This window comes from Coptis chinensis, chromosome 1, assembly GCF_015680905.1.
Source record: "Coptis chinensis isolate HL-2020 chromosome 1, ASM1568090v1, whole genome shotgun sequence".
In the NCBI taxonomy this organism is placed as follows: Eukaryota; Viridiplantae; Streptophyta; class Magnoliopsida; order Ranunculales; family Ranunculaceae; genus Coptis; species Coptis chinensis.
Window position 1 is genome coordinate 32,091,228 of NC_141456.1, and position 27,484 is coordinate 32,118,711.

At 38.1% G+C, this 27,484-nt stretch overlaps 1 protein-coding gene across 3 annotated transcripts; it reads left to right on the forward strand.

Moving 5' to 3' along the window:
* The first annotated feature begins 12,107 nt into the window (after nt 1-12,107).
* Nucleotides 12,108-27,358, forward strand: LOC147523506 (TRAF-like family protein). 3 transcript variants are annotated; one of them, XM_086598897.1, is made up of 11 exons: nt 12,432-12,567; nt 12,982-13,715; nt 13,975-14,448; nt 14,589-14,890; nt 16,823-17,554; nt 18,113-18,391; nt 18,601-18,762; nt 18,898-19,836; nt 19,935-20,150; nt 23,272-23,532; nt 26,905-27,358. In XM_086598897.1, exons 2-11 carry the CDS (start codon nt 13,010-13,012, stop codon nt 27,247-27,249), a joined length of 4,416 nt encoding a protein of 1,471 aa, XP_086455023.1. In that variant the 5' UTR covers nt 12,432-12,567; nt 12,982-13,009; the 3' UTR covers nt 27,250-27,358. The 3 variants fall into 3 exon arrangements, with proteins under 3 accessions (XP_086455017.1, XP_086455023.1, XP_086455020.1); XM_086598894.1 differs by having other exon boundaries at nt 12,540-12,665; XM_086598891.1 differs by having other exon boundaries at nt 12,108-13,715.
* The last annotated feature ends 126 nt before the right edge of the window (nt 27,359-27,484 follow it).

The following is a 27,484-nucleotide window of genomic DNA, read 5'->3' on the forward strand; positions in this document are numbered from 1 at the left end:
AGCAAGCGAGCCGCCTCCATTTTATTTTATTTTTATCTAAAAACCCTATTCTCTGGAAAAATATGTATATATACCTGGGTTTGAAACCTAAGCCCAACACAAACTCGAACCCAGAAATCAGGCACACGTATCCCAAATCCAATCCAACAAATTTTAAATAAATTAATTAATTAATAAATAAATAAATATGTATTTTAAATACGGGCATTACATGCCTACATTCTTAACTATTGGGGAATTGGACCCATACTGCCAAGGGCACCACCAGTCAACTCACTATGCAAATGGCTACCACCATCTCTATTTTAATTAAAATGAACATTGATGGTGCTGTGAAGGAAGCCCAGGACTTGCACGCATTAGAGTTGTGTAGAGGGATAATGTAGGTCAAGTTCTAGGGGCCTTGAGCATGAAAATTTAGAACACAGCCAACTAACAAACTGAATATTGCGCCATATTGTAGGGAGTTGAATGGGCAGAGACTAATGAATGACTTGATCTTTGGATTGATTCGACTGCACTACAGCAATGCATCATTTTGGCATTGAAATGGTATCTGCAGGTGCCGACTAGCAAAGTCGGTAAATCCTTTGGATTATGATACCAGAGGTCTGGGGGTCGAACCCCGCCAGCATCAAAGAGTTACTGACCTCATTTAAAACAGGCTTGCCAATCAAAAAAAAAATGGTATCTTGGCAACTGAACAACAGGTGGCGGAATAGGCTTGGAGCATTGAACCACGTAGTTATCTCCTCAACTCGGTGTTTCAGTTGGTGTTGATGCCATTTAGACTTTTGTTGGTTGGCCTCTGCTTCGTACTTGAGATTTAAACACTCTTAGAACTTAATGATAAAAATATACATCAAATCTTTATGGGTGCGCTGTAGCAATCCCAAGTTAGGTTCTCCTTTTTTTTTTCTTTATAAGTGCATTGTTGATTGGAGACAGTAGTTATCCTCTCAGGTTTTAATGTGGAATTTTTTATTTTAATGTGGAATTTTTTATTAGAGACAGTTGTTATACCAAGTACATACCCTTTCATTTCGATTATCACAATTTTTATAATAAATGTTAAATTTTATTATAAAATTTTTCGGTTTTTTTTTAGGGATAGTAGGTTGTTTAAGGTTCCTGTTTATGCACCTGCAGATTTTTTTACGTTACTTCACGACCTATGTTTCTTTATCTTAATGTTGTATGATGCAAGAACAATGAAATTTATTACATCCTCCATGGGTGAATGTATAGCATTGACGAAGCTCCAAATAAATGGTGGAGGTGACTATGGGTAGATTCCAACTATGTGGCAGCAGTAACCATCAAGGATCTCCTTGACAACCATACCACTTCAAGGGTTTAGATATATTGAATGTAAGATGCACGACAAACAGTTAAACAAGTCATTCAATTAATAGAGTTGCTAGAGTACGTGGGATTATGGGTGCACTGGCATCTAGAGCCTTGGTTATAGACTCTTCCATGCAATACACCCTCACCCATTGCCTGAGGGAGGGCCCAGATGTCATAGCGCAGGTACAGCCTACGGACTTTAGAAATTTGGTTTCAATTAAATTACCTAACACAAATGTACTTCACTGTTTACTATTTTTTAGTTTTACTTCACTGCCTGTGGAACTATGTGCGTGAACTCCATTTGTAAGCTTTCTCTTCCAATCAAGAAATTAATTGATATCATATTCAAGTGCATTCCATTTCAATTTTAGTGTAGTGATTTGCGATACTCCGATAATGAAATGAAGCAATTTCCACTGATACTTTGATAATGAAATGAAGCAATTTCTATTGTCTTATCTAATGGTGGACACTTTGCTTTTATTTGTGGCTTAAGTTTTTTCAAATGAGAACCTTTACTAAAGATATTCTGCTAGCTATTTATAGTATGTGGTCACTTTGCCTTTTGGTCTTCCCTACCCAGGTAGCGTAACTTCAATGAAATTAGAATTTTTGGTTCAAGTTATGACCAATTCCTAAAGTTATTTGCTTAGATATGATTCTAAATCCAAAAACATGCACCTCGCACCAATTATGGTATTCTACATTGTGGCCAAATTCTCCCGTAGCTGCACTCGAAGCTTTCTTTGCACATTGGAGCACAAGATATCCATGCCTTTAAAATCACCTGCGTCTAATTGAGGACTATATGTAGATGGGGCCATCAGAACGTCTTAAGAAAATTGAGGAAAGGGAATACTAACTGTACGGATTTGTTAACATTAGTCTTATATCACTTAAAATACAAGGAACTACGATACTACACTCCCTGGAACCATTTGTTTGAACAAAAAACTGCTTCTACCCTGGATAACGAGTGTGGAGAACAAGTAGTAAGAATGGCAGATCAAAAAACAAGACGACCTACATTTCTTGCTATCTTAATTCTTATGTGCTCAAGGATTTTATTTTTCATTGGACACTACTTTCTATTTCTATTTGTATATGTAGACATGATCTTTAGAATTGCAAGTACACGTACTAACTAAGAACAATGAAAAACATTCGGCATGCTTGCATTCTTAACTGTTTGGGTATTGATCCCATACTGCCAAGGGCACCATCAATCATCTCACTTTGCAAATGGCTGCCACCATCTCTATTTTAATTAAAATGAACACTGATGGCGTTGTGAAGGGAACCTAGGACTTGAAAGCATTGGAGTTGTGTAAAGGGATAATACAGGTCAAGCTCTAAAGGCCTTGAGCATGAGAATGTTATTCACAACCAACTACCATACGGAATGTTGCGCCATAGTATAGGGGGATGAATGAGTGAATGGGCAAAGACTAATGAATGACTTGACTTTTGGATTGAGTCGACTCAACTGCAGAAATGCATTCTTTTGGCATCGAAATGGTATCTTGGTAACTTAGCAACAGGTTGCACAATAGGCTTGGAGTTTTGAACCATGTAGTTATCTCCTTAACTCGGTGTTTCAGTTGGTGTTGATGTCATTTAGACTTCTATTGGTTGGCATCCACTCCATAGTACTTGAGATTTAAACATACTTAGAAAACGTAATGATGAAACTATATATCAAATCCCAAGTTATTAGGTTCTCCTTTTCTTAATTTCTTACCTTTATACCTTCAATCTGGTTCTGTGTAACCTATACTTTTCGATCTTCTCTTTCTACTACAGATCTTATCTCTTTGTCACTTCTATATATATATATGTCGAATAAGTTTTGGCAAAATTGCTCTATTGCTGAGTTCATTTGCAGGTAATTAAGATTGAGACTCATCAATAACACTATATAGGGTTAACATTATATTGTGGCTACACTAAAATCCAACCAATGGTAGCAATATTGACAATTATATTTTGTAACTCGGTAAATGCACCTCTTATTTTTCGGTTGACTAGACATAGTTCCAACTTCCAATGTATTACAAAATTTAAACAACATGTAAACTATTGTTGATGAGCACATCATGAATATTTAAAAACACCGGGTAAATTATGACCTCATGTAAAACACTAACGATTGACATTAATCATCAGTCATTAATTCACAAATGTTATCCATTAGTGAGAATATAATTAATGTAATTGCCATCAACGTATAGCAGCACTATAAAAGAAAATGTGTACAAATTCCCACATAGGCCAACTATTTTAAAATACTTGGATGTATAACACACAAACAATATAATGAGCACCCCATAACCAACCGTGCCGTAGGCATGGGTAATACCTAGTATAAAACAAAACAACATTTAACTGCCAAAACTAGCATCCCAATGAGTACAAGCACAAATTCTCTCATTTGTTCATCTTTCATTGCAATCAAGTCTTCTCCAACATCTTCACACTCATCCACTATCACATGAATCCGTTTGAGAGAGATGGAAATAGAAGCATAGACATAGCCTGGATTATAAGCCAGGGGATGCGAGATTATGTGCACACCCCACCCCAAAAAAAAAATATGCAATTTTTTTTTTTTTGTCAGAATGTCTAAACAATAAAAATCAACAAAATTATACATTTATTCCAATTCACAAAACTAGAGTGCGTTGACTACTAAGAATTTAATATGGACTGGTAAAGTTAACTACTTAATTACTAAATCAACAAAATTATATATTTATTCCAATTCACAAAACTAGAGTGCGTTGACTACTAAGAATTTAATATGGACTGATGAAGTTAACTACTTAATTACTTAAGCCATTAATTGATACTATATATATATATATATATATTGTTTTTTTTTTTTTGAACTAACTAGGGGTTAAGGATACCCCGACCTTTTATTTAATGGCAACCTAAAGTCAGTTTCCCTTCTTTATCCCCCTTGATAGTTCATCAAGTTTTTATCCATAGGAGGAATAAAGTACATAGTTTCATTTACACGTTTCTACTTACTTTTGCTAGATAGTCACTTGATTTCCCTCCCTAAATACATGCTTAAAATTTACATATACAAACTTTGAGACCACTTTTTTTTGTAATCAAGAAACAATGATATACCAAGGAGGCTCTTCTTTGAAGCTCAAAATCTGAATGGTTCTCATAGAATCCGATTGCACTTGTAGCGGCTGAATGTTCAAATACCTTCCAACCCTTTCAAGGCCTCCAAGAAGCTCCGATAGAGCAATTTGTCTTGCGAATCGCCACCGAAAAGCCATCAAGACATCACCATTACGATCTCAAAGACGCGCCCCATAGCTAGCACTTCCCCGCTGCATGCGAACCATCTGCATTCAGTGTTGGTAGCTCTTCCTCTGCTCTGTTCCATTTTACCCATGTCTCCTCCACTTTCGGCGTGTAGTTTACTCCAATTCCTAACGATCTCAAAATCCTCTTTGTTGCCTCGTCTTTCCTTCATGTTTTCATCGACTTACCCAAATAGATTTTCATGTTATTCAATACCTTCAAACTCACATCATCACCGATCTAAACCTCTGTTTCTTTAGTCTCCGGTTCCTCTGTCGGATTAGTTGAGCGCGGCGCAAATCATAGCCCGTATGATCTCATTTGCCACCGTGGAGCTCACGACAAATCTGCATTAAGTAGTACCATTCATTGTGAGAAGATTTTACCTTTTCCGCAGCCCCATAGCTATTTTGAAGTTTCTCCATACCGGTGTGAATACTCGCAATCAAAGAAGAGATGGCCCGAGCTTTCCTCATATGCATCCGCGAGGCGAAGACTTTGATATTTCTATCACCTTCTTTTTTCATCGGTCGATTCTGCGTAGGTAAGGCCCCCCGAAACGAAGCCGGGGTAGTAAAGGAATGTTTAGGTAATCGAAAACTTCCCCATACAATCTTGTACCATTTTACCTTGTTTTGGGACATTTTTTTAGTGTCGCATATCTTTGAAGAAATAGAAATGATCTTGGTTGGAGTCCATGTGATCTGGTCTTTTTCAGTGTGAGAATTTATCTCAGTTTCCATAATCCATTTCTTAACTTCACAATCTGGAAGATCAGCTATAGTTCTCGCCCAACCCCCATCAGTGATCACTGCTGCGACCTTTGCATCGTCAGGTACTACATGGCCAAGGAGGTGTCTCGCCTGTTCATATTTGATAAGAGGCCCCGAGCACCATGGGTCATGCCAGAAGCTAGTCTCCTCTCCTTTAGCTATACAGTACCTTACAAACCTCCAAGCAACATCCCGATGCTCCATCACACCTCTCCAAACCCAAGAGCAATCTCGAGGGGTCTTCATGGTCCAAAAATTCTGTTTTTATATGATTATCCCATGACCATCTAACCCACAAACACTCATGTTTCTTTTGCAAATAAGCGGCTTTATTCCAAATGGGTCCAATATTATCCTCCTTGATCTTTATCAATCGATCATCCATGACTAGCATGATGCATCTTTCTAGCCATATTTGATCCCGCCCAAATGAATCTATTACACATCTTTGCTACTCTATCAAGTAATTGTCTTTGGAAGGATGAAGCGTTTGGGCCCAACGACAGAGGAAAGATGAAAGGACGGACTTAACCAATTTGAACTCCCCACCGCCTCTGTTTAGATCTTTGTTCTTCGGTTTGAAATGTGATCTTCTCTATGAGGGGCAAGCATTCCCGTATACCTAATCTCGAGGCCGTAAGAGGTAGCCCTAGGTAGGTAAGCAGGTGGAGTTACTAGAGATGTGCATGGCTGCATTTCGAGTCCTTCTTCCACGGACATACTTCCGATTGAAGTGTAGTCTTTTCATTGCTTAGATGTAATCCCATTTGTTTGAGAGAGCGTGTTCGGGATATCTTTGATAGCCATGACGGACTCCATGTTGCCTTTGCAGAAAGAAGGACATCGTCACGCGAAAACAGAGATGGGATATGGCCAGCTTCTTGCACTTTGAGTGGGCTTTTATTCTGTTCGACTCGAGCCCTTGATTTAGAGAAGCACTTAAAACCTCCATGACAAGCACAAAGAGGTATGGCGAAATAGGGTCCCCCTATCGCAGCCCTCTCTTACCTTCAAAATACCTTCAAAGGCCCCATTTACCATAACAGTAGTACCCGGAGATCGTAGCACATAAGCGACCATTCAATGAACATGTGGGGAACTGAAACTTTTGTAAAATGGCCTCAAGAGCATGCCACGACCAATGAATCATAGGCTTTCTTTATGTCCAAATTTTGATAGCACACCTCTTACGGCCTTGCTTTTCAAAGATAGCCCCTTAGTAGCTCATGAGCTATCGGAAGATTATCTTGATAGTTCTTCCCGGAATAAACGCTGATTGGGAGCAAGAAACCAATGAGGAGATACAAGTCTTCTTCGATACGTTGGTTAGCACTTTAGACACACATTTGTATATGGTATTACAAAGATGCAATGGGTCTAAAAGAGGCAACACTTCGATGCATTTCTCACTTTAGGAATAAGACAAAGGAAAGTGGAGTTTATACCTCCTGTCATCCTTTTATGGAGAAAAATGTGTTTGATCGCTCTTTTTGAAGTCTTCTCAATGGTAGCCCGGCTTTCCTTGAAGAAATAAGCATTAAACCCATCCGCCACGGTGCTTTGTTATCCTCGAACCCAAACAAGGCTTCTTTGATCTCAATATCGTTAATAGGTGATGCCAAGAACTGCCTCATCTCAAGAGAAACCTCCTCCATATTCAAACTATTTAGATATCCGGCATCACATGAAGCCGTGGGCGTAACCCAAGAAGCTCCGAAAGTAATATTCCACAAACGCCTCCGCTACTGTTCTTTTCTTCTCTTTTTACCCCCCAAAGATCGATAGTAATTTCCCAAACATGTTTTTGGTCATCCTCTCCTTTAGAGCATTGAAGAAGTATCCACTACATTTATCACCAAAGCATAACCACTCAATGTCGGTTTTGTGCAACATGTCGGCTTTCAAGTCCGATCGAAAAACAGAGTTTTCCTCTTATTTTTGGATTTTTATGTAAGTTCTCTTGAACTACCTTCGGCGCCTTTCTTGTCTCTTCCACCCTCCTATGGATGTTTGCAGACTTCAAAACCTTTTTGGAAGCGCCTTTCAAGCTCTTTAGCTTTCTTGTTAACATGTAATCGGGGTTTCCATGATCTTCTATTTCCCAAAGACACTTTTTAGCTTAACTCTCAAAGTCTTGATGGAGCATCCGAAGTTGCGAGAATCTAAAAGGTGGGTGGCTTCGATAGAGTTGTGGAAAGATATCACCATAGGGACGGTGATCGGATAGTCCTTGAAGTGAGCATTCCACCTTTGTAGCCAATCTTAACGAGGACCAAGCTGCATTGACAATTGTCGATTTTTGACCATTTCCTCATGTGGTCGTAAGCCTCATTTATTCCAAGTATAAAAGCATCCCATTCTTTGCATGATCAAAAGTCCGGCTACATTCGGGGCATGTTGCAAAAGGCTGCGTTTTCTCTCGGATGAACGGCTCTGTCTCCTATTCTCTCATGCGCCAAACAAAAGCGTTATTGAAGTCCCCATTACACACCATGGGCCATGAATTCCTATGTTTGCCTTTAACTCCTCCCACAAAATTAGTCTATCGACTATTATTACTTCCATAAACCATAGTTAAGCAAAAGGAAAGTCCATATTGCGAGAACGTAACTTTTTTGAATAAATTGGGAGCCTTCCACTTCCTTTTGGATGGCTACAAAGCTACTATCCCATAAGCCAAATTCTACCTCGTTCATTACTCGAGTAGTTGTGGGCGACCTCCCAATTTGGGGCGGGCTATATCAACAATTTTCAAGTACTTGTCCATCTTCACTTTAGTTTCCAAAACCCCATACACCTAATCTCGTTATCCAAAATAAACGGCACATCTGTTTGGCTTTTAACCCATCATTCATACCCCTTACATTCCGGTTTGCAAATTTTCATCATTAGCGAAGTCGATTAGGGTTATTCCGCTTACCACTCCCTTTTTGTCGACCATTCATTTCTCTTCCCATTATTTACTTGCGCTCTATAGTTTTCTTCCTTCGGGCTCTAGTTTGAGCAAATTGTTCCCTCTGTAATCACTTGTAAGTTCCTCGGAGAAACGTTTGAATCTCCAAAAGTTCGGGTTACGCATCCGACAAATCATCATCTTCAAGACCGCAAGTTTTCTTCAAAATATTCCTTTCAAAGACATTCTGGCCGCTTGTAATACGTGTCTACTCATTGGGTAGGGGTTTGGACCACTACCACCGGCCTTCGTCCTCATTGTTTATTTCAAAAGCCGCATTCCACCCTTCCCGGTGCGATCAAGTTTATGTTTCTTTGTCTTTGCCCTTCACTAGTGATTGCTTGGGCTTTTTTGCCATACCACTAGCTGCATACTAGTCGCCATATTTGCTCCCACTACCCCCGAAGTTCAATGGTCGCTGCTCTGTGATTGTTGTTCTTTGTTTCAATTTTTGCACCAAGCTGGCGCCTCGAGGATTCCCGGGTTCAACTTCTCTCATTTGTTTCTATACCTTCATTTGTTTCTCTCGATAATTCGCCCTTCGCCTTTGGGCGGGCCTTTGCACCCAAACTCTAGTGGTTCTATGGCAAACCTTCATGCCCAAATTTATTACAAGTAGTACATGACAGCGGCTTCCATGGATATTCTAGTGGGATAGTAACCTCACGGTTTCCTACTTTCACATTTATGACTTCCTTGTATTCATAGTTTACGGGAAACTCAATACAAAACCGGGCAAAGGACAGCCTTTTCCTTCTTGCAGTGGCATCATCCATAAACATTGGACTCCCACCCACCAAACTTGCAAGATATGACAACCCTTCAAAAGTCCACATCTCTTTGGGTACATCCATAAGTTTTACCCATAGAGGCACCGATGCTACCTTACTCTTTATTTGTCCACCTTTTCCACGGCTTTACAACAAATACTCTCCCTTTGATGAAAATAGGTCCTTCATCAAGGACCATTTGTCTATCCTCCGAGCTAGTAAAACTCATATAGAACAATTCTTTTGTCAATTAGTGATATCAAACTCACCTTTTAACTTCCATTTCTTTTGTAGATGTTCCTTCACGGACAAAAAAGGAGAGTCTTTTGTCCGAAAGTATCCTACAAGGTAGTCATCCCACTCTTTAATGCCTTGTTCTAATAAGTCGATTTGGCGGCGCCATCCACCACCATGACAGAGTGAATTCCTTGAAAGCAACCGTTGACTCAAGTGAGCCATTTCGTCCAAACAAAGCCCTCCAAGAGTTGTTTCTATTTTCCCCATTGATGTTTGTAGGACGGTGAGGGGAGGGTTACTTTCGAAGAAGAAGCCATCTTGTGCTTTTTGCCTTTAGGAACTCTCACCTGTTATCGAGAGGATTTTTTAGAAAAGCAAGAAAGCAAGGGTTTTGCAGATAAGCCTAGGAAGACAAGCTATTTTTAAACTAAAAGTGGTAAAAAAAGAAGACACTAGATCACTGATGAAGCTTAAGTTATGTCACATCCGTTTTCTCCAAACTTGGTCCCCATTGAAACACAAACACAATCATTGAAACACAATCTTTAGATGATTTAGTAATTAAGTAGTTAACTTCATCAGTCCATATTAAATTCTTAGTATATATATATATACATAATCTAGTCCACAAGTCTACAACAATTCAACAAATTATTAACTTCCTATAATGTTATAAGTCTATATAACTTTACTATTATTTAGAGAAAACTATAAAAGATTAACATTGAAAGTAAAAAATTACTTTGTTTTGTTTGTTTTGTTTTTAAGTGGAAATTTTATTGATAATGATAACGAATTTTACAAATAATTAGGGTTTCTGAATAATTGATAATGCAACAAGCTATGCCGCAAGTCCTTTCTGAATTTGTTTTTGTTTTTCATTTTTTCGTTTTTTCTATTTTTCGTTTGATTGTTGTTGTTGTTGTTGTTGTTTTTTTAGGTTGAAATCTGATGCTTGTTTAAGAATTGAGAGTGAAAGAAAAGAGGGAGAGCTTACGACTTTGTTATGGGTGATTAGAATTATACAAACTAATCGATTGGGCTTTGGGCCTTTAGCTATTTGTTTTAGTCTCATTGACCTATCAAACATTCAAAGACACATTTGTCCTTCTTTAATAGTTTTGGACTCAAAATAAATGATAAATGATAATTTTGTAAGGGCAAAATGAGAAATAAAAAAAACGTTGGTTTATTGGAATGTTTTTTATTAGTCTTTCTTTCATACTATTTTTTTTGTTGATTATATTGTATAGTTGTGAAAATTTTGGAGGTGCGGTATTAGAAGTTTGTTAAAAATAATTGGGGTGGGGGGGGGCCAGTCCTGATAGTTTGAAGATTTTTATAAACAGTTAGTTATGTGGTAATGGAGTTTTTCTAATCTCAATGGGTGCGACCGCCCCCACACGCACCCGCTTTATCAATGGAAGAGATGCATAAAAATGGAATTGCCATAAGGTTCAAAACATTCTTTGTATATATTTTTCATTAGCCACTTGAAATATAAAGCCACATTTTAGTATATTACCTAATCTTATATTTATCATTTCCTTATTGTGAACAGATGTGAAAGAGTGATGACGAGCGAAGAAGCAAGTGACACAGATATCGTGAGAGTTCACACTGAGGCACATTTGGACTTTATTAAAGATGTTAACTCTCAGGTTCTGTCGCCGCTGGCTCTGTTATTAAAGACATTAACAATTCCAGAATAACCCAACCCAGTACATTAATATTAATTCTCTTTATATTCCTTTGTTCTTCATTCGTTCTTTACTTGTCGTTTTATTCATTTTTTGTTTTTGTTTTTGGTTTTATTCTTATGTTGTGGAAGTGACGCACTACCTGGGAATTTAGAAGTTGGTACCTCAAAATCACATGATCCAGCTGAAGCAAAATGCGCCCCCTGTTACATTAGGAAATTACTAACTTTTTATAATGTTATAAGTCTATATAACCCTACTATAATATGGAGAAAACTATAAAAGATTAACATTGAAAGTGAAAAATTATCTTGCTTTGTTTTTTTTTAAGTGGAAAATTTATTGATAATGATAACAAGTTTTACAAATAATTAGGACAAGCGTGCAACAAGCTGCGCCGCAAGTCCTTTATAAATTTGTTTGTTTGTTTGTTTTGTTATTATTTTTATTTTGGTTGAGGTTTGATTCTTATTTAAGAATTGAGAGTGAAAGAAATGAGGGAAAGCTCACGAGTTTGTTATAGGTGATTAGAATTATACAAATTGATCGGTTGGGCTTTGGGTCTTCAGCTATTTGTTTTAGTCTCATTAACCTATCAAATATTCAAAAACACATTTGTCCATTTTTAATGGTTTTGGACTCAAAATAAATTATAAATGATAATTTTATAAGGACAAAATGAGAAGTAAAAAAAAATATTGGTTTATTTGAATGTTTTTTATTAGTGTTTTTTTTTATACTATTTTTTTTTGTTGATTATATTATCACTATAGTTGTGCAAATTTTGGGAGTCCAGTAAGTGGAAATTTGTTAAAATAATTTGGGGGTGTGAGTTCTTATAGTTTGAAAATTTTTATAGGCAATTAATTATGTAGTACTAGAGCTTTTCTAATATCAAACGGTGCAACCGGCACCATGTTATATCAACGAGAGAGAGAGGAAGAGTTGGGAGTTGGGGAGGGAATGATGATTTTTTGAGAGAAAGAAATGGGCCGGTGTATTTGAGTATTTGGTGAGGACAAAAGAAAAGATTGGAACCCTCTCCCCTAGCCCCTCCCAGTACGAGACCCCCCACATGTCCCAGTTCCCATACGCACACCCAGACCTCATTCTGTCATTCCCTTCTCTTGTTCATCACCCAACAGCTTACTAAAACCCCCACACGGAAGACGCAACAACAAATTATAAATATCTCACACACGGAAAAACAAAAAACCGGATAACCGGACGAAGACGAACAGAAAAATGAAACCCAACCAATCAGAAGTAGCTTCCCCCTCCACCACGGCCACGGCCACGGCCACGTCATCATACAACAACATCTCAAACCCACCTCAATCATCAAAATCAAGTAATACAACAATATCCCCACCCGAAGAACTAATCACCTCTCGAGACGGTGGTCAAGAATCAGTAACCATCACAAAGAAAAACGATTACTCGGCCACATGTAAATGGTCCGTAACTAATTTTTCCAAAATTAAAGCTAGGGCATTATGGTCACGTTATTTCCAAGTCGGTAATTACGACTGTCGTTTATTAATTTACCCTAAAGGTGATTCCCAAGCTTTACCTGGTTACTTTTCCATTTACATTCAAATTATGGATCCTAGAAACAGTTCTAATAACTCTAAATGGGAATGTTTCGCCTCCTATCGTTTGTCCTTACTTAATCATTTCGACGATTCCAAATCTGTTGTTAGAGATTCTTGGCATAGGTTTTCTAGTAAGAAGAAATCTCATGGCTGGTGTGACTTTACCCCGAGTTTACCTATTCTTGATTTTAAATCCGGTTTTTTGTCCAATGCCGATAACTGTTTACTCATTGTTGCTGATATTTTTGTTTTGAATGAGTCCGTTTCATTTTCCAGAGATAATAATGTTGAGTTAGGGGGTGCGATGACCCTGTCTTCGCCGGCATTGTCCTTGGCGGGTGTGGGGCCGATTGTTTCTTCCGATGTTTTGAGTGGGAAGTTTACTTGGAAAGTACATAATTTTAGTTTGTTTAGGGAAATGATTAAGACGCAGAAGATTATGAGTCCCGTTTTTCCGGCTGGGGATTGTAATTTGAGGATTAGTATTTATCAGAGTACGGTGAATGGGGTCGAATATTTGTCAATGTGTTTGGAGAGTAAGGATACGGAGAAGTGTGTTATGGTGGAGAGGAGTTGTTGGTGTTTGTTTCGGATGTCCGTGTTGAATCAGAAACCGGGGTCTAATCATGTGCACCGTGACTCGTATGGTCGTTTTGCTGCTGATAATAAGAGTGGAGATAATACAAGTCTTGGTTGGAATGATTATATGAAAATGTCGGATTTCATTGGACTGGATTCGGGGTTTTTGGTTGACGATACTGCGGTGTTCAGTGCTTCTTTTCATGTCATTAAGGAGTCCAGCAATTTTTCAAAGAGTGGTGGACTTCTTGGACTGAGGAGTGGAGGAGGGAGGAAATCGGATGGGCATTTTGGGAAGTTTACTTGGAGGATTGAGAATTTCACGAGGTTGAAGGATCTTTTGAAGAAGAGGAAGATTACGGGGCTTTGCGTCAAGAGCAGGAGGTTTCAGATTGGAAATCGTGATTGTCGCCTTATTGTATATCCCAGAGGTAACAACTATACTGCACTGCTTGTTTTATTCTTTCCATTGTTTGATACTTTATAATGGTTTCTATCGATATATCTGAAAAACTTAGATTAACAAGTCATCTATCTATGAAATAACTGGTTTGATCACAAAATTATGTTCGTAATTCATAGGCTCAAACCCACCACATTTTACTGAAACTAATTTAATTAGGTTCTGGAAGCTTAATCTGTGAGGCGGCGAAAAAAAGCTAATGGAACGTTCGCTTGTCCTTGATTCAGGGCAGTCTCAACCACCATGCCACCTTTCGGTATTTCTTGAAGTTACAGATTCCCGGAATACCTCCAGTGATTGGAGTTGTTTTGTGAGTCATCGGTTGTCAGTTGTGAACCAAAGGATGGAGGACAAGTCCGTCTCGAAGGAGTCGCAGAACCGTTACTCCAAAGCTGCTAAAGACTGGGGGTGGAGGGAGTTTGTGACGCTCACCAGTCTCTTTGACCAGGACTCTGGGTTTCTTGTTCAGGACACTGTTGTATTCTCTGCCGAGGTTCTTATCTTGAAGGAGACATCGGTAATGCAAGAGTTTTCTCTCCAGGATATGGTGCCAAGCAATGCAGGTACCCAAATTGAAGGAGTTGGGAAAAGAGGCTTATTTACTTGGAAGGTGGAGAACTTTTTGTCATTCAAGGAAATAATGGAAAGCAGGAAGATTTTTAGCAAATTCTTTCAAGCCGGTGGCTGTGAGCTTCGCATTGGTGAGTTGTTATTGTTGGTTTATTATGCCTAATCCTCAGTCAATGTGCAGTTTTACTTTGTAAGTTCTCTCATGGCCTATTCATGTGAAGGTTATGCATACCGTTCGGTAAATATTCATGCCGTGTTTCTTTCTGTGCAGGTGTGTATGAGTCCTTTGACACAATATGTATATACCTAGAGAGTGATCAATCATCTGGGAATGATCCAGATAAAAACTTTTGGGTCAAATACAGGATGGCTGTTGTGAACCAAAAGATTTCAGCCAAAACCGTGTGGAAGGAATCTTCTATCTGTACAAAGACCTGGAACAACTCTGTCCTCCAGTTCATGAAAGTATCTGATATGCTAGAAGCAGATGCAGGATTTCTGGTCCGAGACACAGTTGTTTTTGTTTGTGAGATCGTTGATTGCTGCCCATGGTTTGAATTTTCTGACCTAGAGGTTAGTATACATAATCTGATATATCTAATTCTTTTTCAGTTTTTCAGTTTTTCAGTTTTGCTTATTGGTTGAGTATCCGTCCTTATGTTTTGTGAAATACTTAATAAGTCATCAAGTCATTCATTAATGGGCTGTGGATAATTTTTGATGTCATTTGATCCGTTAGTCGTACTGAAAAACCTTCATCTCTACATCCGTGGTCATGTGCACTACATTTGATTCCTATGCACTATGAATGTCTGCAGAAATCTTGGATTTACTTGTTTCTAATTTGAGAGTTTTGCCCCAAGATTTTTAAATACTTTTGTTCTCAGATAAAATACAGGTTGCAGATACCCTTAATGCTTCTCTGTATTATGGTGATGTTAAAGGATGTTGAGCTCTTTTGAATGCGGTAATGCTAAAGGATGCTTCTCTTAATAAATTATTCAGATGGTATTCGAGTTTGGTAGCTTAGATGGGTTGGGTGGGGTGGTGTGACACTATAATAAATAAGTGGTGGTTTCATCCTATTTGGGATAACTTAATTCCACGTAAATGCTCACACCTTTCCTTTCTCTTGCAGCAAATACTCCTTATATTATTAATGAAAGTGCAATTCGATATATTATCTGGAGGAAGCAAACAATAGCAGTAAACTGTGATAAACTTATTCAAATACTAAGATACGATTTGCTTATTTTTTTTATCTAGAAAATGAATATCATTGATAGAGGAAAAGGCATGACACAATGCATCCTTAAGATTGATCATAACTAGGTTGCCACCCCTTAGCCCACTCATCATATGCCGTCCTACCCTATGAAGAACGTACACTAGCACGTGACACAAATTCCAATCACTTCTTGATCAGCTGTACAAGTTGGAATACCTTTCAATGGCCCCGTTAGTCCACACTTGTTGTCGTTGCGGTGCGTTCTCCTATAGGGAAGGTTTTTTGTAAAATGCTGCTGCGCGCTTTGTTTTCATCCTGGAAAGAATAGAAGGTTTTATGAAAGAAACATCTCCTGTAGATATATTCATACTTAATGTCAAGATCTGCGTGTGGGTTTGGGGCTTTGGGCTTCTGTAGATACTAGGTTGAGAGCGTTAGGCTAGAGGATCTCATCTTCTGGTGGTATTAAGTTCCTGTGTACTCGGATTTATACCATCTTAGGGAAAATAATACGAAATTTCGAAGAAAATGGACAGAGGATGAGTGTGACCTGAATCCATATTAGACATTCAGGGGGCGAAAAAGTTTACATTCAGTTTCCTCATCCTAATATTGTAAGTGCCTTATATTGGGCAGTGCACCCAACGAAGAAAGAGACCTCAGAAAGGACCTAGAAGGGATCGGGGATTGGTATGGATCGCTGAGGTACGGGGAGCTAATAACAATTGGAATAGTAATAGGAGCTTCATGAGGAGATAACGTTTTATAATGTTTTAATAGACTGCGTCAGCTATTCTTCTTCTTTTGTTTTTGATCAGCAAAACAATATATTATATTAATAATGATGATGTAGTGTGAGAGATTCCCACTACCAGAAGTACAAACATACATATACAGGCTAAGCCTCAACCAAAGAATCCCATCTAAATGTGAGATCTTCCAATTTTAAAACCCCTAACATATGGTAAGAAAGACAACCAAGCCTGCATAAGTGTTTAACATTTGACAATTAGCTGTTGGATATCTCTAGACTCATCATAGAAAGTTCGATGAGAGCGTTCCAGCCATATAGACCATGTAACCGCGTGAGATCTTTGCCAATAGGCGACCGGCGGTGGAGATCAAATCATCTGGCTTGCAGTTGAACCGCCCCATCAGACCTTGGGATGCGTCACCATTATTTTGACTATGGGCTCATATCTAGCAACTTCTGATGATGCTTTTGGGGTTATTATCTTCTCCCTCTTATAAATGTTTGTTTGTATTTTCTGTTTCAGGTTATGGCTTCTGAGGATGACCAGGATGCTTTGTCAACTGATCCTGATGAACTTATCGATTCTGAAGATAGTGAAGGAATAAGTGGAGATGAAGAAGACATCTTTAGAAATCTTCTTGCTAGGGCAGGGTTTCACCTTACGTATGGAGATAATTCTTCGCAGCCTCAGGTCACTCTAAGAGAAAAACTTCTTATGGATGCTGGAGCAATTGCTGGCTTTTTGACTGGGCTTCGTGTTTATCTCGATGATCCCGTGAAAGTCAAGCGCTTACTCCTTCCAACAAAGCTCTCTGGTAGTAATGATGGGAAGAAAGAGGTCACCAGCACTGATGAATCGTCCCCTAGTCTGATGAATTTGTTGATGGGAGTTAAAGTCTTGCAGCAGGCTATAGTTGACTTACTTTTGGACATTATGGTCGAGTGCTGCCAACCCTCTGAGGAAAAATCTGAAGAAGAATCTTCCGATAAATGTACAAAAGTATCTGTAGATAACAATGGAGCAATTAGTCCATCAGAGTCTGGTAGTGAAAATGGAGTAGTAGAATCTGTTCAAACTCCTATATGTGAGAGATTGGACTCTGGCGTTAATGAGAATACCACACATGCTGTGCAAAGTTCAGACATGAATGGAGCTGATATAGAAAGAAAGACAGTTCCTGGACAGCCTATTTCACCTCCAGAGACGTCTGCTGGCAGCCATGCTATAGACAATTGTTCCACTCGAGCCCCCAAGGTAAAATGAATTTGTTTATTTATTTTCAGCATTTGTTTTTTTGATCGGTAAATGATATTATATTGATATAATTAAGAGGAATATATTGAATACCCAAAACTGGCCGGTCTATTTTTTGCTGGACCAGTAGACCTACCCCAGCCTACAGGCTAATAAACCCAAGTAAAGAAAGATAACAAAAGTTACAAGTAGTTGAAAGCACAGAAAGCAAAAACAAACAAGTGGCAGAAGCCCAAAAAAACCGTCAAGCATCCATGCAGACTGCTTCCCATCCATATATTCTGCCTCCGTCTCTGTACCCCAATCTTCTTTACTTTTGTAGGCTATCATCAATATTCATCCTACACACCCACTTCTTCACCAGATTACTCGAGGCCAACTTGCGCGTCTTCTTGTCTTTTTCATTCACCAAACATCTTGCTTCAATTCATCATTCCATCCCCACCCCTTCATATTCATCTACTTAACCCTGTAGTTAACTAATCAACCTCTTAGTAATTATTTTTGAATTCTAATTAGTTACCCATTTACTAACTTGTTGAGCAAGTTGTATTGTAGGCCAAGTGGCCAGAGCAGTCAGAAGAACTCTTGGGATTGATTGTGAACTCACTGAGAGCCCTAGATGGTGCTGTACCACAAGGTTGTCCAGAACCAAGGCGAAGGCCTCATTCTGCACAAAAGATTGCACTTGTTCTAGATAAAGCTCCTAAACATCTACAGCCAGATCTTGTTGCTCTGGTGCCAAAATTGGTTGACCATTCAGAGCATTCACTTGCTGCTTGTGCTCTTTTAGATCGACTGCAAAAGCCTGATGCTGAGCCAGCACTGCAACTCCCTGTAAGATATTATTCTGTTGGATTGTCTGAGATACTATTCAGATGGACATTCTTTGTTTGAATAGATATGCAGTGTTTTTTCTGGTAGAGATAGGTTTTTTTTACTCAGAGCATCCATATATATTTATATTTTTTATGTTTTATATAGATATATTTTTTTTTCTGAGTTGCTGCTTCTCCAATTCATGTGAAAGTTACTTTGTTATCCAGGTTCTAGGTGCTCTGAGTCAATTAGAGTTTGGTAGTGAAGTTTGGGAGCGAGTTTTATTTCAAGCACTCAACCTGTTGACAGACTCAAATCAGAAGGCTGTTGCTGCAGCGTTAGGTTTTATATTTAAAGCTGCATCACAGTGCCAGCGTCTTCCTCAAGCCGTATGCATTAAGCTCAATTTTACATTTTAAGTTGGATCAGATTCCCAAGAAAATTTAATGAGTTAGCCACTTCCCTTGAGATGTTCAAATTTTATAGCTATATTTAATGCAAATCGTTTTGTTTCTTCTTTGCAGGTAACTGTTGTTCGTTCCAGGCTAAAAAGTTTGGGCGCTGAGGTTTCAGCATGTGTCCTGGATGTTTTAAGCAAAACTGTTAATACTTGGGCTGATGTTGCTGAAGTTATTCTAAGAGATATTGCTTGTGATTTTGAGCTTGGAGACAGTTGCTTGGAAGCACCTACTGGACTCTTTTTGCATAATGATAATGACACTATTGTTGAGAATCTGCATATGGTAGATGAGCAAGTCCTGCGCGCAAGTTACCATTTCTCTGATATTTATGTCCTGATAGAGATGTTGTCCATACCTTGCATTGCTGTCGAAGCTGCTCAAGCTTTTGAGAGAGGAGTTTCTCAAGGAGCCATTATGGATCAATGGGTGGCTACGGTATTGGAAAGGCGTCATTCCCAGAAATTGAGTATTAGTTCTAGGTCTGTAGCAGACAGTTCCAAACATAAAAATTTGGTAGGAGAGGGAATGTACAGTGATTCTTTGCCAGTCCTAAATGCTGATTTTACCCCACTTCTTGGTCTTACTGAGACACTGGCACTCTCTAGACACCCCAGAGTGCAGGGTCTTGTAAAAATGTTATATTCTTTATTGTTTAGAATTTACACTGATGAGGGTTATCGAGTGAGGATGTTGAAAGGACTTGTTGACCGAGCCACCAGCAGCACAGATAACTGTCGTGTAGCAGATCTGGATCTTGATATTTTGGTATTCCTGGTTTGTGAGGAAGAAGGGATTGCAAGACCAGCTCTGAGCATGATGAGGGAGGTTGCAGAACTTTCCAATGTTGACCGCGCAGCTCTTTGGCATCAGTTGTGTGCCAGTGAAGATGAGAATATTCGCATTCGTGAAGAAAGACGAGTTGAACTTTGCAATATGGTTGAAGAAAAAGATATATTGTCACAAAGGCTGTCCGAATCTGAGGCAAATACCAACCGTCTTAAGGTACCTAATAATTTATCTGAATTGCTGTTTTTGCTAATGAGAACTATCTTCGTGTATTGCCAATTGAGTAGCACAATTGACAATTTTAAAAATGGCAGGCTGACATGAGAGTTGAAATGGATCGTTTTTCACGAGAGAAGAAGGACCTTTCTGAACAGATACAAGAAGTAGAGAGCCAGCTTGAATGGCTTCGTTCAGAAAGAGACGATGAAAATGCAAAGCATATTTCAGAAAGAAAAGTTCTTCAGGATCGTCTTCATGATGCTGAGTCACAGCTCACACAGTTGAAGTCTAGGAAGCGGGATGAATTGAAGGTAAAATATTTTCTTTCTAATTGCTCTGAAACCTCTAGGTATTTAATTGTAGAATCACATGCCTTGTGTTTATTTGGAAATGCACAAACGTTTGGAATCACCATATTAAGTTTGGGAAAACTTATTTATTGTCTTGATTAGGCATGTAGTATGTTCACTCACTATTTAATTATACTTCTACTGGTTTTATGTGAAAGTTTTGCAAGTTATAACTGTTGTTTGCTACAAATTTCTACCAACAGATACATGTGTGTCATCCCTAATATTTTTGTGAAGTTCATAACTTCATACCAAATACTGCCTGATTTGTTCAAGTATAAATGCCATATTTGTTGTAATTGTTTCATATTAAATTTAGTGCACACTCTTATTCTTTTCTGTAAGTCCAGTTCCATGTTTTTTGTATCTTGCAGTTTGGAATTAGTTGAAGGCTCACATAGTTCAATTAGTTGAGTTTTTTAAAAATCAAACCCTTACCGTAGCAATTTAAAAGAAAACTGTATATTTATATTATGCATATATCCATAGATTTTTTTTAGTAAAACATGTAGTATATATTCTTGAACTGCATTTTACACCACCCCAATTGCAGCACAAACTAATATGGGGACAACTATATCTGAAATAGTCCTCGCCTCATTTCATTACAATAGAATGGATTATAATCAACATATATCTGAATGGGATACCAATGATACTCTGAACTTGCTAGGCATATCTGGAATTAGTTATTGAAAATCAAGTGGCTTGAGGGTTTGAACTTTCCAACTTTACAGGCTTATTGTACTTTGTTGCTTTCTCTCTTCTTATTCTAATTGCCATGTGCATCTTAGAGACTCAGTTTATAAATTCTAAGAACAAAAATTATAGAGTGGTCTTACTCATATTTTATGGTTGCAAGTGTTTGTATCTTAGATTTATTACTGGATATATTTATCGTATTGTTGATAGCTCCACCTTAAGATCATTATGTGAAACATGTACAAATATAACATATAGACTTGATGCAGAATCTGTTGTGCTTAACCATTATTTAATTGTGGTATGATAATGTGCTGTTATAATGGTTTGTGTGGGGTGACGAATCATGAACAGTTTGAGGTGCTATTATTAGCACTTACTGATGACTAAACCTGTAGATTTTACTGAGCGGTAGTAGTCATGTTCTCTTGTGTGCCTGCCACTGTTTACCCTGTGATACATCGTTTGGCCTCCCTATAGTAATGCTAGGTTTCTGCCCATGACTCTGAAATCTGCTCTTAGTCATTGGTGAGTGCTATCAGTAAATACTCCAATTATTATTTACTTAAGGGAGCGGTCATGGTGGTTGAGTTGGCGTTTTAATGTTTTTTAGAGCCTAGTTAAGTACACCCATCTCTCATTATAAAACAAGATGTTTATTGTTTAGTCCCACATGGGATATGTTAAGTCACGTATAAAAATACTTTAAGTCTTGGGCTTCTCTATTTATCACCAATTGGTTTTAAGTTGGATGTCCTTCTTCTACATGGTGTTAGAGCGGGCTATTATTGTTTGCCCAAAGGGCCTGTTGTTTACTCTGTCACCCAAATATGTTGTCCACGTGTTAGACTCAAGTAATGCCACACGTGAGGGGGCGTGTTGAGATGTTTAGTCCCACATGGAATATGTTATGCCACGCATAAAATGCATAAGTCTTGGGCCTCTCAACTTATCACGAATTGGTTTTAAATTGGATGTCCATCTTCTACATAAAGCAAGGGAATAAACTAAGAGAAAAATTATTTTCCTTCAAGCCGACAAAAGCTGATCGTTTACACCATTTGGGCACTATTACACTCGAGTATAGGGCACCTGTGTTCTCTGTCCTTGTCCCTTTCCATCACCGCTGTTACCTTCAAACCTAAGTCAATTGACACGGATACGCGTGTAGGTGTCTGACACAGATACGGAGTATCCGACATGGCAACCTATATAAGTAGGACATGGGGACACAACTAAATAAAACTGAGTTACATTGACACGGATACGTGTGTCCGTATCCAAGACAGATATAAAGTGTCTGACGCGGTGAAATATAAAAAATTAAGGTACATCACATCCAATGTGTCCGACATGAACATGTGGATACATATCAAAACTGATTATTTTTATAGTATGTCGTGTCCCTATAACATAGAAAAAGATAAATACTACGATTGTTTGGTTACACAACTAATTATTGGGCTCAAGTCCTTACGAAGTGATTATTTCAAGTAAATGACTGTGAGAGTGGCATATCATGGAGATGTAACTACAGTTTATCAATTGATTATTTTCTTAGGCTTTTAGGGTATAGAAGAAACCCTAGTTAGAAACAGTATGCACAAAGTGTCTGTGTGTCCGACACAAGTGATTTTATTGAGAATATGAAGTGTCCATGCTACTTAGCTTCAGACTTTCTTTGCCACCACCACCGTTGACCATCCTTTAACTATTGCGGTACTACTTTCTCACACACTCCACTTCCCCCTTTCCATCCTCTCTCTCTCTCTCTCTCTCTCTTTAAAGTTTCCTTGCCTTCACCCGCTTTGACCGTCCATAACTATAGTGGTAATATTTTCCCACTCTTCTTTTTCCTTTCCATCCTCCTTGTCTACAGAGTCTTTCTCTTTTGGCCACTCCCTGATTTCATAAGCAATCCTTCTTTCTCTCTGCGTGCCTACAGAATCAACAACAAAAATAATTTGTAATTATCTAAATAATACGAAGTGTCTACTCTGTGCAACCAGACAAATGTTGCTTGTTTGGCAAACACATGGTTTGGAAGCTATAGCTCTAGATAGAGTTGAAAGGCATAATATTTTGGCAATCTGTTGTCAGACAAGACGAGGATGATGACAATGTTTTATATAGCATATTTCTGTTTCTGGAATTATTTCACATTCTTGTTGTGAGGTGGGCAATGTCAGTCGAGCTCTTCTTCAAACTCCATTGCAAAATCCTTTTTTTTCATTGCAACAATTTACAGCCCCTTTTGACAGTATGACATCCAGCTTGATTTTCTTACAATCTGACAAAAAAGGATAAAAAAATGCATTATAATTTGGGTAACTGTATTTAAGTACAGACATGTATTGAGCTGAATCCTTCAATGGTGCAGAAAGTGGTGAAGGAGAAAAATGCTCTTGCTGAAAGGTTGAAGAGTGCAGAAGCTGCTAGAAAAAGATTTGACGAAGAAGTGAAACGTTATGCTACTGAGACTATGACCAGAGAAGAAGTCCGAAAGTCACTTGAGGATGAAGTTCGGCGTTTGACGCAAACAGTTGGACAAACTGCGGAAGAAAAGCTGGAAAAGGAAGAACAGGTTACTCGATGTGAAGCGTATATTGATGGGATGGAAGCAAAATTGCATGCTTGTCAGGTACTTATTCGCTCTTATCATAAGGAACTTTATTGGGTTATGTTAATTTGTTAAATGAGTTTGTGCTGTCTTTGCAATCTCTCTCTCTAAGACTTGTTTCTATTTCTTTTTTGTCATACATTATAACTCAGAGCGCACCTTGATCTTTATCATTTAGCTTTGAAGTACAATTTGATACAATTACTTCTAGTCGAATCAAATTGTTTTATAGCGACTGAAAAGGAATATGCTCTGAATTTACAAAATTTCTATTATTGTTCATTCATGTTTGTCAATTAACCAGAGCCTTGTACAGATATTTTTAAGAAGTGCTCCCATCATCACTTGTATTTACCAAGTGTTATGCACATCATTAACAGCCATCTTTTAGATATATAGTTGCTTGAGGAAGATCTTTGAATGCAATTAGCCTAGCAAAGTATTTTTTTCTTATGCAATTAACCTGTACTCACCCATTGCGATCGAGCTTTGTTGTTTACCTTGTTAGAATGCAACCATTTGTCACAGTTAATTAATATGTTGTTATATAGTAAAGAGAAGGAAAGAACAAGTGAGAGATGGAGAAGAAGAGAGAACAGAGAGTACAGTGTTTATCAATTTAGCCCTCTCACACAAATATTTATACGAAAAAAATAGGGTGTACATCTAGAGAAGTTTGGTCTTAACAACTTTCGGCCTTATTAGACTTTTCCTTTTCTGGCTTTGCCATTTTGGACACCTTTGGATTTTAAATGAAAGAATTTTAATTGTTAGATATATTCCGCTCGTCTTTGGTATTAGCAACAAACAAACAGATTATGTTTGCTATAAACTTATCCACAGGGGTAAGGAATAGACTAGGCTGAGGTGATCGGAATGTTGAAACTCATAGGAGTGACTCTTTACATTTTCTTTGTTCAGTTATTTGTAAGGGGAGATTCGTGTTGGTGTTAAAATCATAAGAGACAGCGCTTCATGATGATTTTGTTAGGGTTGTGTATTCTTAATCATGCTGAACTAGTTTAATCATGTTTAGAGAACTCATTGTGAGAGCAAAAAGTACAGTTTGTTTATTCTGAAACGGCTCTGAGATCTGTTAATTGGTGCCTTAAAGCGGTCTCTACTTTTATTATTCTTGCATATAGATTGAGAAGTGTAAAACTCAAAATACCATGGACATCGATATTGTGCTACATTTGCAAAGGATTTGGAAACTTCTCGAACGTTTGTGTTATGAAGAAAAGGACGATCAAATGGTTGTTTGTGCTTGTAACGTGTAAACAATGTAGTAAATGAACAAATGTGGCTAGAATGATTATAATGATCTCATGTTAGTTGAATCATCTGGTTAAACAAACTCAAACCCAGGAGGGAAATTTTGCTAAGCTTTACAAGTTGGATAGAGTTGCGATTTTTGTAAGGTGAAATGTTTGTTGATCTGTGCAGTTAAATCGCTACTCGCTTGAAGAGCGAGTAGCGAGTAGGTGTAATCGGTCGGGGATTAATCGGGATTAATCGGACGATTTTTCATGACACTATATTTTTTTACAAATAATTATTAAATATATTTAACTTTGAAATACCAACATAATGAAGCCAATTAATAACCCAATCAATCAATAAACAATTAAAACACTCAATCAACTAAAATAAATATGATTAAAGTGCAGAACTTTACAGAATTGAGGGTTGGTTGAATCGGTGAAATGTCAAGTTCAATGTTTAACATTGAAATAGTGAACACAATTACTCGGCTAATCGGGGGAGTTTTTTAGCCCAATTGTGATTGGGGATTAAATTGTTAGTTGGGTCGGCTAAGCAGCGAGTAGCGAGTACTCACCGATTACTCGGGGAGTACTCAACGATTTAATAGCCCAGTTGTTGATAGCCTGTTACATGGCGTTGCAAAGTAATGCAAGAACTAGACCAGTATGGCGAGTATGCCCAGATACCGGCAGGTTTTCAGTAAGACAAATTTGTTTTATTTATAACTTGTACCTAGTATTTAATATAGAAAAAAATACATCTAGTCAATATGTTTGATTGTAACATAATCTTCCATTTGATTTTAAGTTATTGTTGTTTATTATTTGTCTGGTCGTTGAATTTACTAATGCAACAACCTCTATGAGATATGATTAATACTTGTTTATACTGTTATTTGTTCTACCTAAATATGGTAGATGATGGTCATTTCTTAAAAAAAATCTGTGGAGTAGTCAAAGTGTGTTCTATTTATTTTTTTGCTCGGTGGTCAAAGAGTGTTTTTCATTAAGGAAAAGAGTAAATCTAACCATTCTGTAGAGTTCAATGTTCCGTATAAACAGAGGAGGCCTTGATTTTTTATATTTGTTTGAGAATCATTGAAAGTATGCCCAAATCCGGGTATGTGCATCACAGATTTGGAAGCTGCATATACATCTCCAGATCCATCTTAAAGGGAAAATATAGAAGAAGTATATAGTGTCTTGACGGACATGTTCGTGGACAGCTTATATAGTGTCTTGAACATCTTTTTAATTTACGCTTATTAACTTGTTTAACGGACGACACTATATAAGCTGCCTCAAGACACTATATAACATGTCCGTTTAAGAGAAAGCCTGAAGTACAGGCGTATATATGGGTATATATATTATACAGACTTCGTTCTCTAATGGAGATGTTAGTTTTGTAGAATGCCATTCCACTCTTCCCTTTTATTTCAAGCACACTTTTCTCGATTATCCAAGTGAGATGTTAGTTTCTGTTAATTGCATTAATTCTTCTCTCCCCATTTATTTCACGCACCTTTTCTCCATTCCATTGGTTTTTATTAATTATTTGAGGCTTTATAAATGGGGAGGTTAAGTCAAGCAGGAAAATCGTATATAGACTGTAAGTTGTAACCTTACTAGAAGGGAGGCGGGTTTTGATTAGGGTGGATCCATGTAATAAAACTGGGTCCGTCTTCGTCAATGTTTCTGAATAGCTGGAAGGCGTGATCTAGTTTTGGAGTATGGTAGGCTTGTATCCATATTATATATGCATCATGGTTATGAGCATGATATGGTTATACTGTTCCTTTCTTAGGGATGTGTACAGGCAGGAGAGGGTTTGAAGTAAGCTAAAGTGTATAAAGAGCTTTGGCGAAGGAAAACTTTCCTCCTTAAATTAGAATCTTTTTTTTAGGCATGCTGTTCAAGATGCAACAAAAGGGATTTGAAGCTTTGACCTATGATTTTCGTATTTCTTTATGGCTATAGACAATCGTAAAATTTGTTACTCGTGGATAGAATGTGGTTCAAAAGTTTGAACATCAGTTTTCTTCATCAATCAGTTTGTCTTAGATTACTTGTATAAGAATTATTGCCATGCACTAGACTAAACGTACGCATGTTTTTCTTTTGGCAGCAATACATCCACACCCTCGAGGGTTCACTTCAGGAAGAGATGTCTCGACATGCCCCTCTGTATGGTGCAGGCTTGGAAGCTCTCTCAATGAAGGAACTAGAAACACTATCCCGTATACACGAGGAAGGTCTCAGGCAGATACATGCACTCCAACAGCGAAAAGGAAGCAGTGGTGGCAACCCTCACGTGATCCCCAACACCCACCCCCATTCCCACGGGTTGTATTCCTCTGTACCACCCCCCATGGCCATGGATTTACCCCCTTCCCTCATTCCAAATGGTGTTGGTTCACACGGCAATGGGCATATGAATGGTGCAGTTGGACCTTGGTTCAACCCTTCTTAAATATAGAGCAATAGGTAGATAATCCATTTTCAATGAACATCTGGCTGGCCATTTGTTTTACCAGTAGAGCTCATTAAAAGTTCAATATGAAAGTTTTTTCTTTTTTATCTTTCTTTTTGTCTATCTTCTGAATCATTTAATGGCAAGTAATTGGTTGTAGGCTAGTAGCGCTTGATCCACAGTTAAATGAATAAGTTTTACAGGAAAAATAGGCAGTGCTGTTGTAACTGGAATG